The 13,922-nt window shown below is 43.3% G+C and overlaps 1 protein-coding gene across 4 annotated transcripts in view; it reads left to right on the top strand.

Moving 5' to 3' along the window:
- Positions 1–13,922, top strand: part of LOC142482964 (uncharacterized) — a 760,779-nt gene that overhangs the window by 38,611 nt on the left and 708,246 nt on the right. For all 4 annotated transcript variants that reach the window (XM_075583088.1, XM_075583087.1, XM_075583086.1 and 1 more), the window contains exon 4: positions 8,164–8,310. In XM_075583088.1, coding sequence (XP_075439203.1) covers positions 8,164–8,310 — 147 coding nt within the window. The remainder of the gene's footprint in view (positions 1–8,163; positions 8,311–13,922) is intronic.

Below are 13,922 nucleotides of genomic sequence, written 5' to 3'. Positions count from 1 at the left end.
TAGGTTTGTGTATACAGTAGATTTCTGTGCTTATTTTTGGCCTCTTTAGCTTTTGCGCGATAGTATTTCTGCTATTCATATCTTATTTTTTCCCGTTTTAAATGACGGGGGGGGAAAAAACAGAGCTTCAAAAATGCCTAGGCATTCATTTTAGTTGTTATTCCTTTTAAATCCTGAGATTTGCATAAGATATTCTACATATTTTCCTTATGAGGGACTTCACTGCTAATGATTTGGGGTATTATAGTTCAATTTCCTCCTGTTATGCCTACTGGAAAAATATTTGGTGAATAAGGCAGTGTATGGGTAACATATGAATCTTATAGCTGAGCAATTTCCTTCGTCTGTGAATTGTATATCTCTTTCCAGCTGTGTAGAAAGCAATGAAACAGGTTATTCTTGAAATGTGCTTTGAAAATGTAAATTGTTTTGTAACTTCACAATGGTACGTGGCAAAATTTGAAGTTACTGAGATGCTCTGAACAAATTATTCGTTGAACTATGCAGTACTTGAGGGCAAAGAAAAATATTGTATGTCCCTCTAGCATTTGCCTTTGTTTTCAAAACTTACAATTGTTTAGGAGAGGTTACAGTTGTAGATGGTTTTTATCTAGTATAGACTGTTGTCCTTTTGTTTGAAACCCTTGATGACTAAAATACGCTGGGCTTTATCATGACCATATTGAACCTCGTCTTTATATCATTTAATTACTATTCTTTAACAGACAGGTAATTAAAATGTCATGCCCAACTCCACATGAATGAACAAGCGGTGCCTCATACATTCAAGGACATTTAGAAATATATTGCTAAAACTGCAGTCTTGGACTGACATCATTTCAAAACCCAATTTCTTCCCTGAGGAGCTACCAATAGGAAACATTAATAGGATAATTGGAGATTGTACGCTATAATTACTAAAGGTGGTAGTGTGTCCCAGCTTGCTGTTTAAACCATTTTGTTGCAAGTTCCCTGATTTTGGTTTGTGAGGACTAATATTTAAGATAGCTACGGGCAATTTAAAAAGTAAGTGGCAAAGGGGCATGACCAGGGAGGCTGCCAGGCGGTTCCCCTCTCCCCCCGCCCTGTACCCACATGTAACGTACGAATAAAGACAGGAAACAGGAACTGGAGGTAAAATAGCCGCAGCTATTTATTTATACAGAAAACCTAAGAGCCACTCTCTGCCAGAGTTCTCCTTTGACAGGAGGGGGAGGGGACAGTCAGCTGGCCCTCGCACCGCTGACCTAGTGTCCCTACGCGAGCGGGCTCTCAAGGTCATGGATAAATGACCTTGCCCACTTGTACTCCCCCCGGGCTCAAACAGCCCAGCTCCCAGTCTGGCAAGAACAAGCAGCTACCCCCCAAGAGCCGTCGCGACAAAGGCAAAACTGACCCCTCCTGCTTATAACCTCGTTCCTTTCATTTTCAGCAAAGTATCAGCATTTTATACTGCAACAGAACACAGTAACATTAACACCGCATACTATACATATGTCCACCTTATAGGGTGGCATTGCTGAACAATGGCACTGCTAAACATTTCGCTGCCGGTTGTTACATGATTTCCCTACACTACCTAAGGGGATGAGTGGGTGGGAATCGTTTAGCGGGCAGCAAAGAGGCCGTGCTGCCCGCCAGCCTGGCCTTACATACGCCCTCTGGAAACTTCTCCCCTGGGTGAGGGAGGGAGGTGTGAGGGCAGGCCAGCGAGGGGAAGGCCAGCCCTCCGGTCATGAGACCCCCCTGCCTATGGCTAGGGGGGTCGCTTGACCAGGGAGGCTGCCAGATGTTTCCCCTCTCCCCCCGCCCTGTACCCACATGTAACGTATGAATAAAGACAGGAAACAGGAACTGGAGGTAAAATGAACGCGGCTATTTATTTATACAGAAAACCTAAGAAGGGTAAATGCCACTCCCTGCCAGAGTGCTCCTTTGACAGGAGGGGGAGGGGATGGTCAGCCAGCCCTCGAACCGCTGACCTCATGTCCCCTACGTGAGTGGGCTCTCGAGGTCATGGATAAATGACCTTGACCACTCGTACTCCCCCCGGGCTCAAACAGCCCAGCTCCCAGTCTGGCAAGAACAAGCACCTAACCCCCAAGAGCCACCACCAATGGGCCTATTTAACCCCCCTTAAACTAGGCCCTTACCGACAACCATGCCAGAACCCTCTCCAAACCTTCCTGCAAACTGTTGTTAAACAGGTCTATCCTGATATCCGAAGGAGAAACAGGTGCGCAAATCACATCAGGACATGTAAAAGAAAGTAGAAACACAAAATAGTGCAATATTGTCTAATCCAACAAGATAGCTTCAATGCTGGAAGTTCTATAGAATTTGCACTCACGTGTTTAACGTGAAGTAAAAGCGTTGTGGTTGTTCAAAGTTACCAACTTATATCCCCAGACAGGTACTCCAGATCCACATAGAGAGGGGGAAATTCCATACACAAAAAAAGGGGGAAAGCAAAATAGTATAGTACTGTTTTTAATGTTAAAAACACAAAGTATTCCACTTACATAAGTACCTTTGTTTGTGAGCATTCAGACCACATTGGGTCATAGGGTCAGACAAGATATTCACAGCAACAGCATCCGCTCCATGGCTGTCACAGCAGGTGGTACTGGGCTGATTAAAGTTGTCCTCCACTCTAGATGTCATCAACAAGGGCTCCTTTAGTGGTCACTGATATCACCCAACACATGTTTCCACTGCAAAGTCTTCATCAGGGGCTAATCTAACTTCCCTCTCTGTATCCCTCCCTTAAATAGTCTCCCCGCGTTAATTTTCAAAATTTGCGAGGCGTCATGACGTCATCACGTCACGCGACGCATCCCGTGACGCGTCATCATGCAACCATTTGCATATTCATATCTATCAATGCTCTGTAAAGCTCAGTGGCATTCTTACTATCCTGATATCCGACATGTGGAACCCATCTGCCCTGAGTAACCCCCCTGAGCCCGAATCGAAATCCGGATGTCTGATTTCCCCAGCCCCCGTACTGCGCCATGAACTTGCCTACTGCCCTATTCACCTTCTGCGCCCCATCTACCGCACGTGGTGCTCGAAGCCGCAGTTATTGTTTGAGCACTGGCCATTATTGAAAACCCCGGCCTGACTATCTCCCTGCCTGCCCGAAATGACTGTCGGGCTTCCACCACCCGGACCCTCCTTGAAAGGGTGCCGACTTGTCTGACACGCCAACCCAATTAATCCAAAGGCCCATCTCTTTCATGTCCCATGATATTTTACCTTTGTGCAAAGCCATTTTCTGCCATAACTTTACATCACCAGCCCATACCGCCGTGCCTCTGTTGGGCATGCCCAATCATATCCAAGTATTTAAAAAGGGACCGAACATAAGTGGGGGGCCTTCTCCCCGATTACCCCGACCAGGATTCTGAACGTGCGGGACCAATTGACAAATGTGCGCGGGAAGACACGTCTCTCAATGTCGTCTTTCCTAGTGTTTCCTTTCTTGAATGGTCGCGCCAGCGCTTGCTTCTCTGTAATCTGGTAGCCAGGATAAGAGCTCTATGTATTCCCCTGACCAAGTTTTTTACCTCTCTTCCTTAGTCAACTGCGCGCCTAATGTTTTGGCAATACATAAGTTCGCATCCGCCAAAGCCTCATCTGAGACCGCCCCCCCTCCCGCCGATGACAGAGCAACTGCAGTGCCAACGACTCCGGCCGTGGTTGAAGCTGGGTTGAGAATCACCGGGGTCGGGCCGGGGGCTGCCGGGGCGGGGATAGGATCTTCCGGGGAAGAGCTGACGATTGCCAGTGCTATGGTTTGCTCTGGTGCTGCTGCCCCCATGATCCCATTTTGGGCCCTAACATTCCAGAGAAGCCCAATGTAATCTTCACCAAAGCAAGCAATCTTAAGAACAAACTAGCCCCCAGTGCACTCAGGGACAACAAATCTAAAGATAATGTATGGTTGAATAAAAAAGGTTTTCATGGCTGTTCCACCTGCAGGGCATGCCGGTTTAAATCATCTGAACATACCAAGTTCAATTCGAATGTCACGGGTGAAGTTTTTGATATTAATACCTCTATGACTTGCAGAACAGATCATGTAGTTTACATGATAGAATGTACATGCAAGCTACAATATATTGGTAAAACAATCAGGCCTATAAGAACTAGAATCATAGAGCACCTTAGTGGCAATAGTAGGAAATTAACCAACCACAGTATCCCCAATCATTTCACTGAATTTCATGGTGGGGAACCGACAGGCTTAACCTATAAAGCCATTGAACATGTATTACCTCATTGGAGGGGAGGTGATAGGGGTTTAGAACTTTTGAAACGGGAAACCTTTTGGATTCACCGTCTTAAAACACTAGCCCCTAGAGGATTAAACGCTGAGATAGACATCACCCCTTTTTTGAATTAAATATCAATATGTATACTAGGTTCTGTAGGAGTTAAGTCTCGCCTCTGCTCTCCTGTTGCTCTCACCTGCTTTTCGTTTCAGATCTACCTCCAAGAATGGCTTTCTGTCTCGGACACCTTTATGTATAAATATGTCTTTGTATATCAGCTATGTCCATTGTCATTCACTTTACATGCTCCATTTATTGTAAATGATATGTCACTAGAGTTTTTCGCTTATTAGATCACCCTCACGCCATCTTCTTGATCACTGCAGCATAAATATAATATTTTTATATTTTTTTATTATTTTTATATTTTTTCATTTTTCTATGTGTGATTAGGAATTATAGTACTAGTATTCCCACCTTTAATATATGGGTCAAGTACCCTTGAATGTGTCATAGAGTGTCCATAGGATTGCTCTCTTCAATTTTTTTGCCTGTTTGATGAACCATGACACCTTTTGAATCAGAGCCTCATCAGTCTCTTTTTGACTTGTGACAAAAAATTCAACACAGACAAGAAATAATGCCACCATTCTGGTTAAATCACACACAGCAATTTTGAATGTAGCAACTTGTCAATTATTCCCTTTAAAATTATAGGGTCACTATTGGCATCTATTGTAATATATATCCCTATATTCTCCTCGATCTGTATTATGGCTACACCTAATATGTATTTGCTATACACACTTTAATATCCACTGTCATATATTAGAATTATGAGCATTTGCCAGGTGACATATCATAAAACCCATTAAGGGCTGAATTGTGGTTGATACCCATTAGAATTTGTTAAATACTATACATGATATGAATAGAATATAATCCCCAAAGTCCTATTGCCACCTATGTACCCAGGTTCATTGGATTAACATTGATTCCAATACCTACTCCCTTGTGCAATCTAGATTAATTGATTGATTTTTTAATTGATTAACATGTATAAATAGCCACCATTAGAACACACAACATACTCCTGACGAAGCCGAGAAACAGTTTGGTAGCTGGGCGAAACGCGTAGAGTTTACCTGCGGACCAATTTTGGTCTTGGAGAGGATCCGTAGAAACCAGCTCTGAATGCAGTGACGTCACACCTTGCAGACGGGCGCGCAGAAGGAAGCTCCGGTCCAGGACACAGAGCCGCGGAAGCCAGCAGACTGACCAGAAGGAGGCGGTGAGCTGTTTCGGGACACCCTCCATTCACATTATGTGATACATGCTTTTTATCTTTGTGCAAATTGTAAGTGCGCATTTTTATTGTGTTTTCTATATATAAACTTTTTTCATACTGATCGCACTATGTAGTCTCTCCCTCTCTCTATACACATACCGCTGTCGGATCATCGCCTGGGGGGCACAGATCATAGACATCTTCAAGGGTGGCAACCCAATTTGCCAACTGCTTTGAATATACCTTGCTCCTGTGAGTAGAATAGCCATACGAGCCAAGACACTGCTGAAATACTCATCTAATCACATAACGTCTGCACTTATATATATATTTTGTTCTCTTATCTTCCCTTATGCTCCCCCTGGATGTTTTGAGCGCTGCTGCCCCAACGCCATAGGGGTGCTTTGTACAACCGGCCCTACACCTATCTGGGAGTGAATCGCTGTGGCTATGCTGTGCGCCCCCCAAGCTACTGCAACTCTAATGCAGCACCCGTAGCCCCTATTCTCAAAAGAGACCGACGCCTGAGGCTCCAAAGCTTTCCGCATGCCTATCAACGCTGCTGTGAAATTCGCTTTCCCCGCAGCGCTATATGCCGACGACTCCAGAGCTGCAGGCCGTACGCACGCTGCCCCACCTGGGATTTCTCCCCCTGCTGACTCGTCTGCACGCTGGGCATTGCGAGCTGTGCGGTCCTCCTGTGACACTATCCAACTTTTAAACGCGTTTATCCCGTCTTGCAACTATTCCCTTTTTACCACTGCATGTTTCTTACCCGTCCTTGGTGTTGCAGGGGAAGAGATCTGGGTGGCGAACCAGGCCACGCCTTGTCCATTGCTTGCTCCGTACTGTCGAACCTCGCCGGAGTCTTTGCCCGCTGTCCCGAATGTACAACGCCTGCAATTGCTGCAAGCAGCCGTCTCGTCTGTCCACTGCCTGCGGCTGTTGCGGCAGCCGTCATGTTTGCTCACCGCCTTCGACCGCAGCAGGTGGCTGTAAAGCGTTGCTGCCGCCTCCAGACGCCCGTCCTGGTCTCCTTGCACCTTCCAATTTGGTAATCCTACCGCTACACCTGCGTACCGTGACGCCCTGGTTTGCGTCACAGTGGCCGGAAGCCGGCGCCCCGCCACAGGGGGCCAACCTGCGTACCGATCCGCTTTGCATCACCGTGGCTGTAGGCTGCCGTCCCGCAACGGGTGGGACAACCTGCGTACAGTGCAGCCCTGCCTTGCGGCGCCGTTTAAATAGCTGAAAAATATAACATTCTCTAAATAAGATGTAACCCTTTGACCAATATAAAGGACCCTTAGTGCTGCCGCCTCTCCGCACAAGAGAGCCTACATTTTTGGTGGCCAAAATTATTAATCCCTAGTAAACCGTATATATATATATATATATATATATATATATTATATATATGTATGTATGTATACATATATACACCCATACACGTGAATTTATTTGAACCGTGGTGGCATATGTGAAGTTGGTTACCGATTTGTTATAACACAAACAATCCAACCATGCCTTCAATGCTACCCTACCCATTAACCAGGCTGCAATGCTGCTGGGGCGACCAAATGCTGTGAGGTAGACTTACGCCGATGATAAAAGCTTACAGATCACCGAGGGTTAACATTTGAGAAAAATAAAGAGGTTCACCTAGTTTCTCAGAGACTGATTTATTATTTAGGGGGTCACATAAGTTAGATCGATAATGATCTTCTGCTATTTGATTCGCAAAGCACTGTACCTTACAGACTGTGCTGCCTGCCAGCCTGGCCTTACATAGGCCCTCTGGAAACTCCTCCCCTGAGTGGGGGAGGCAGCTGTGGGGGCGGACCAGAGAGTGGAAGGCCAGCCCCTCCGGTCATCAGACCCCCCTGCCTATGGTTAAGGGGGGCCGCTGTACCGTAGGCCCAAACTGAACTAATGGCAGTCAATTGTTCAATGGTTTTAAACTTGGTGGGTTTCTTTTTAACATCCGACTGGAATTTGGAAAAAATATTTTAAGCTTTTTTGAAAATATTTGTAATTAAAACGAGTGGGCAACTCCAGTCCTCAAGGGCAACAACAGGTAAGGTTTTCAGGATATCCCAGCTTCAGCACGGGTGGTTCAGTCTTTGACAGAGCCACTGATTGAGCCACCTGTGCGGAAGCAGGGATATCCTGAAAACCTGACCTATTGGTGGCCCTTAAGGACTGGAGTTGCCCTGATCTAAATTGTGCCGTCTTTTTGCGCCACGTGATGTGGGAGATTTAAACCTTCATGGTGCTATTTTTCAGGGGTATGTATCTCGGGAACGAGGGGATCCCTGGAGCTGAAATTAAAGTGGCACAGCTTCGGGGACCACCTTCTTCCTATCTGTGGGGGAAAAGAACAGATGAGGTCAAAAAAAACTATTGGGGGACTGCACCTCCAAGTAAACCTGGAAGCGTATGTTATCCCTTATGGCTGTAGGGGTTGGGGGTAAAATACCTAATTCGATGTTTTATGCAAATCTGTACATTTGGAGTCATTTAAATTCACGTTGCTTTTCACAATACAAATTAATGACATTATTATTGCGTCTAACTATTTTATTGTATCCTCTTTAGCTGGCTACCAAGGAATCAAAAATCAAAGAACTGCAAGAAACTGTCAAGCATCTTCAGATTAACATAGAAAAAAAGGAGGTAGAAAATAACAATTATTTACAAGGCAGCCAAGCCTTGGAAGAGAATATCAAAACGCTGACACGGGAGGTAAAGAATTCAATTCTATTCATTGCTTTGCTTTGACAGTATTTCAGTTTTGTAGCATTTACTACCAAATTCATTTGGCACTGCAGGCGTAGCCTATTTCAACCTAATAAATGCCCTGTTAATTAATGTCAGATATAGCTATATTTCTAAGAATTATTAATTAGACTGTTGGGGGCGGGGGGGGGGGGGGTGGGGGAGATTCCGTTTTTTTTTATTGTGTGCACTAATGTACTATGAGATAAGCATCATGTCAAGTAAATTAGCTTTTTGCAGCTAACACTATAAAGAGAGCTGTAAACAGATGTTACTAACATTTTGTTTGTGTATGTTTGATGATAAAGTAATTAGTAATGTTGGTGGTGGCGTGTTGAGACATGCAAATTTGTTCACAAAAATTCAGAACCAGGCAAAATGTGCCTTTTTTCTGCATAGCAGACATTGCACAACTGTAGGTCTTATGAAGTGAAGTCACATGTCCATTTATACTTTTATTGTTGTGCGTTTCTGAGCAAGGGGGAACTTTAGCTCATATTTAGAGAGAACACGATTTCAATTGAAAAATGAAAAAAATAATGTAGCATATTTGAAGGCATGCGCAGTGGCAGGCACATTTGTAATTGTTGTTAGTAGTGCAGACTTTTGTGTTTAATTGAAATAATATTGACATGGTTTACATTATTTCTTGTAGAAGGGTCAAATGTACGCAGCACTTTATATTAGAAGTACACAGACCTTGTAGAATGCAGGAGGAGACTGTTGATAAAACCAGGAATAAAAATACTAGATGTGAAAGTAAATAAGGAAATAACTGTCCAGAAGAGACTGGATTAGTATGTTGGGGAACCATCCAGTAAATGCAGATGTACAGTACGTGTAGTGCTTAGTAAGTGTCGCATTGTTGGGGCATGCCTGGGCTGTCACATGACCATTACAGCATTTTTCTTGGTGCATTTGAACCTCCATTTGAATTTGCTTGTGTCCACCTATGTGCTAACCTCAAATTTCTCCATCTGCATCATTGTTTTTGTGAACAGAAATTGACTGCGCTTGGCGTACAGATGTAAATATATTATTATAGCCATTGTAAATAATATTACACTACTTACTCATACTAGTTATAAATTACAAATATACCTAATTCAGTTTTAAGAAGGTTTGCATTCCTTTTTAGCACTGACATTTTAATTTGAAAAAAAAAATATGTTGGTACGTAGGCCCAAAAGGGATCTATATCATTTATAATTTTCTTGACAACTCTGTAAAGTGAGATTTGCAACTGTTTCCAAGTTGTGACACCCCATGGAAAATTTGGTGATATTTGAGTCAATCACTTGCAATATTCAAGTACAGTACATCATTAAAGATCTCATTAGAAAAATAGTTTTTAAATCTTTAATATCTACAATGTATGGCATACAATCTGCTTAATCTTTGTGTACAAATCCATACCAGGGCTGGAAATGTGTATGCCAAATTTAATGATAACACAAGTTTCCTAGTTAAAGTTATAAACAAGTGAAAATTGGCATTTACATTAAAGTGCCTATGAACCCCTAACCATTACATGCTCTATCGCGTAGACATAATAAATCCTTGTGGTTATATGTGGCTGACAAGCTCTGGATGCACTCTACATATCTGAGTAATAAGTAAAATGTTAATGAAAGGGGAATACTAACTAGCTTTAATTTTTGTTTCTGCTTTGTCATGTTTGACAACTGTGAGCTTTATTCTTTACACATAATTCCTGCCTCAGTGGTTTTCCTTGAAAATGTGCCAAGCACAAAGAGGAGGCAATTGAATAAACTGCTCATTTTTAATAAGAAGCATAATTAAATATGCAACTAATTAAACGGTATCATTAACCTTAGTATGCAGATAAGCTCCTTAAAAGCTTTTCCTGCTGCATTTAATCTTCACATATGTTAAGATCAAAGTCCCTCGTTGTTGATTTCTTGAGTACGCTATGAAGTGGTTATTGCTTCATTGGAGTGTTATTGGCCTTTAAAAAAAAAAAAATTAGTTCCCATCTGTCTTTTTTTTGTGTGTGTTTGTGCACGGATTTAAATGAGAAGTCCTTTCAGAAGAAAATATGAAGAGAAAGTACTTGCCTTTAATCTCAACCATTGACTGTTTTTTTAAGAACTATCTATATTTTTAACAATTAAAAATATAAATTGAAAGACCGAAACCAAAAATAAGATCACCAGCTCTCCAATAAGTAGCCATCTGTTTCTTAAATCTGAGAATACACTTTCACAAAAAACACAAAACCAGCAAATAACGTCAGGCAATGAGTGACGTCAGGCAATAAGTATATATATATATATATATATAAACAGCAGATATTACCAGAGTTCATCCGGAAAGATGAGACAGCACACAGTCAAGTTGAAATGACAATATATTGAGGTAACAAAAACCAAGGCACTACATCCAACGTTTCGGTCAGCTACATGTGACCTTCCTCAGGGTTGTGCGGGTCACATGTAGCTGACCGAAATGTCGAATGTAGTGCCTTGGTTTTTGTTACCTCAATATATTGTCATTTCAACTTGGCTGTGTGCTGTCTCTTCTTTCCGGATGAAGATCTGGTAATATCTGCTGTTTCAATATCGCATATGGGATAAGCATCAGTGTTTCATTGTTTACAGAGTGCCTGCTGCCTTGTTTCATATATATATATATATATATATATATATATATATATATATATATATATATATATATATATATATATATATATATATATATATATATATATGCAAATATAGCTGTATGCTCATCTGCAGGTCTGCAACCCCGCCTTTCCCCATTATCACCCAGCATACAGCACTTCCACTGCAGCAAGGGATTCTGGGAAATGACATGCAAATGAGCACACAGTGTCACTTTTTGCCTCAATAACCATTTTTAACATGGTTCCCTATAGCCTCTCTTGCATTCCCAGTAAAATCAACCCCACACTGATGAGACCCATCAAGGTCGAAACAGCTGTCTGTGGGTGGTTTTCTGGATATGCACCTTAACCCTGGCTGTGCTCAAAGCTGTGACCATGCAGCAAGCTTAAGCCTATAGGGAACCATGTTAAAAATGGTTATTGAGGCAAAAAGTGACACTGTGTGCTCATTTGCATGTCATTTCCCAGAATCCCTTGCTGCAGTGGACGTGCTGTATGCTGGGTGATAATGGGGAAAGGCGGGGTTGCAGACCTGCCTAAGACATGCAGATGAGCATACAGCTATATTTGCATATTTGCTTTCCTGTGGAGGGTTTTTGTCACTTTTTTTACTCACCATAACTTAACTCAGTATTATGGTTTATATATATATATATATATATATATATATATATATATATATATATATATATATATATATATATATATATATATATAACAAAAGAAGAGAAGCGCCAGCTCCATAGCATAATACTGTAAAATAGAATACTTTATTTAAACATAGAGTAGTCAACAGGACCTATACTCACATGGTGGGTAAAAAACACATTGAGAAAGTCACTAACTGACGAAACGCGTAGGACGGGTGACGTCATCACGCAGTTATGCACGGACGACAGGCGGGGCTTTCGTTCAGGACTGAGGCTTGGAACATATCTCCAGGAAGCACCACACATCCCGGCTACCCCTTTCTACTCCTCTCCACTCCTCGTGGCGCCGCCATTACTTGCGACCAGCTGAACATTGTTCTCGTCACCTGGACACTCTGTGGCATATCCGTGAGCAGGTAACTTCGGTTATTAGGGGCACAGCATATTGTGTTACACATAGCAGGTGGGATTAGTGTTGTGGTGCAGCTGGGATTAGTTCCATGGAAAGATCACTCTGGGGATTGTGTGAGACTTACCATTCATCAGTTACTATTTTCCTCATCTGGTGGATGTGACACCCTGTTCCTGGCTACCTGCTGACTGTCCACACATCAGCGTCTATCTGCAGTCACAGATTGTCTCAACCGAATGTGTTTTTTTACCCACAATGTGAGTATAGGTCCTGTTGACTACTCCATGTTTAAATAAAGTATTCTAGTTTACAGTATTATGCTATGGAGCTGGCGCTTCTCTTCTTTTATTTTTTGTAGGTGTTTGTGATCAGGCAAGATCACAGAAAAAAGCCTGTCCTCCTCCATACAGACTGTTCTCTGAACTGGACTTTCCATCAGTTTTATTCACGTGATTGGTTTTATATTATTATTGCTGTGTTTTCACTGCACTCACTTTATTGAATTCATTTAATATCACCCACCACTCACATTACATTCACACTCATTAGCGCTACTCTTTGTTTGTGTCATATATATATATATAGCCAGGTCCCCCTCTTACCTCCTGGTCTGCGGGAGGGGGACGGCTGCTGGAGCGCTAGGCTGCCGTAGCTGCCGGTAGCATTGCGGAGAAGCTGTGGGTGGTCAGTGAGCTGCTCCGGGGCGGACTGAGGAACAGGGCGCTGCCATCTTTGATTGTGGCGCATGTGTAAAGACAACTCGTGTCTGCGCAGAAGAGCCTGAGGGCGCGGCGGCCATCTTAGTGGGGTGTGCTTGTGCAGAGACATTGTAGTTGTGGTGGCCATCTTGACTGTGCTCCTCAGGGGAACAACACATCCCGAGATTCCTTGGGGCGGTCCGATCATGCGGCGCAGCACAGCCAATAGGGCTGGAGTATTCACGATCAAGGGAGAGTACAGATTGGCACAAAGCGAGGCCACACCAGTCGGAAGGAGGAAGGCAAAGACAGAAGTAGTGTCCAGAGGGCAGTGCTCCTCTGGACTAGGCCTAAATTTGCCCCTTAAGCCCTGTTAGGCCCCGGCCATTGTTGGTTTGTGGCTGCTACAGGGAAAGGCCCTCTGATAGGGACATTTCCATAGTAACCTTATCAGTGTTAGGCACCAGTGGCAAGACGCTGCGCGGTGACTTGCGGCCTTTGGTCTGGAACAGACCACCCCTGAGCTAAGAGACTCTTACTGTGAGACCCTCCAGCGGGATTTCACCACACGCAGAGACGGACTCCTTCGTAGATGGACCGAACAGACCTACGTTTAAGGATCAGACGGATCACTTGTGTTATTCTACGGTACCCGGGTACTGGAGTGCCCTGGAAGGTATCACATATAAGTGCACCAACGGTCCGCACTACTCCCTACACTTTGGGTGTGGACTGACTTGGGGGAAGGACTTCAGGGGTATTGGTGCTCCTCACCCTATGTACCTTGGGGACAATCACCCTGTGTATTGTATGTGTGTTATACTATGTGGTACAGGTTGCCGTGTTCTATGTGTAGTAAACCAGTTGATATATACCCTGTGTGTGTGCTTACTATTGTTATTGGTTCCTGTGAGGGGTTTATCCCACTACGCTGAGATCCATGTGGAGTTTGCTGCACCGAGGAGATTGAGAGCGCATCCCAGGCTCCCAGCGGCGGAGGCTCAGGCCTTCTGTTAGCCATGCAGATAACGGCAGCACCGGTAGTTACTTTAGTGACGGGGAAAAGGGGCTACATGTGTATACGTGTGTGTGTGTATGTGTATATATATATATATATATATGTATGTATGTATGTATGTATGTATATATATATATATATATATATTTTTCAA

Source organism: Ascaphus truei, chromosome 2, assembly GCF_040206685.1.
Source record: "Ascaphus truei isolate aAscTru1 chromosome 2, aAscTru1.hap1, whole genome shotgun sequence".
In the NCBI taxonomy this organism is placed as follows: domain Eukaryota; kingdom Metazoa; phylum Chordata; class Amphibia; order Anura; family Ascaphidae; genus Ascaphus; species Ascaphus truei.
The sequence above is the reverse complement of the archived record's forward strand: the minus strand, read 5'-3'. Positions and strand labels throughout refer to the sequence as shown.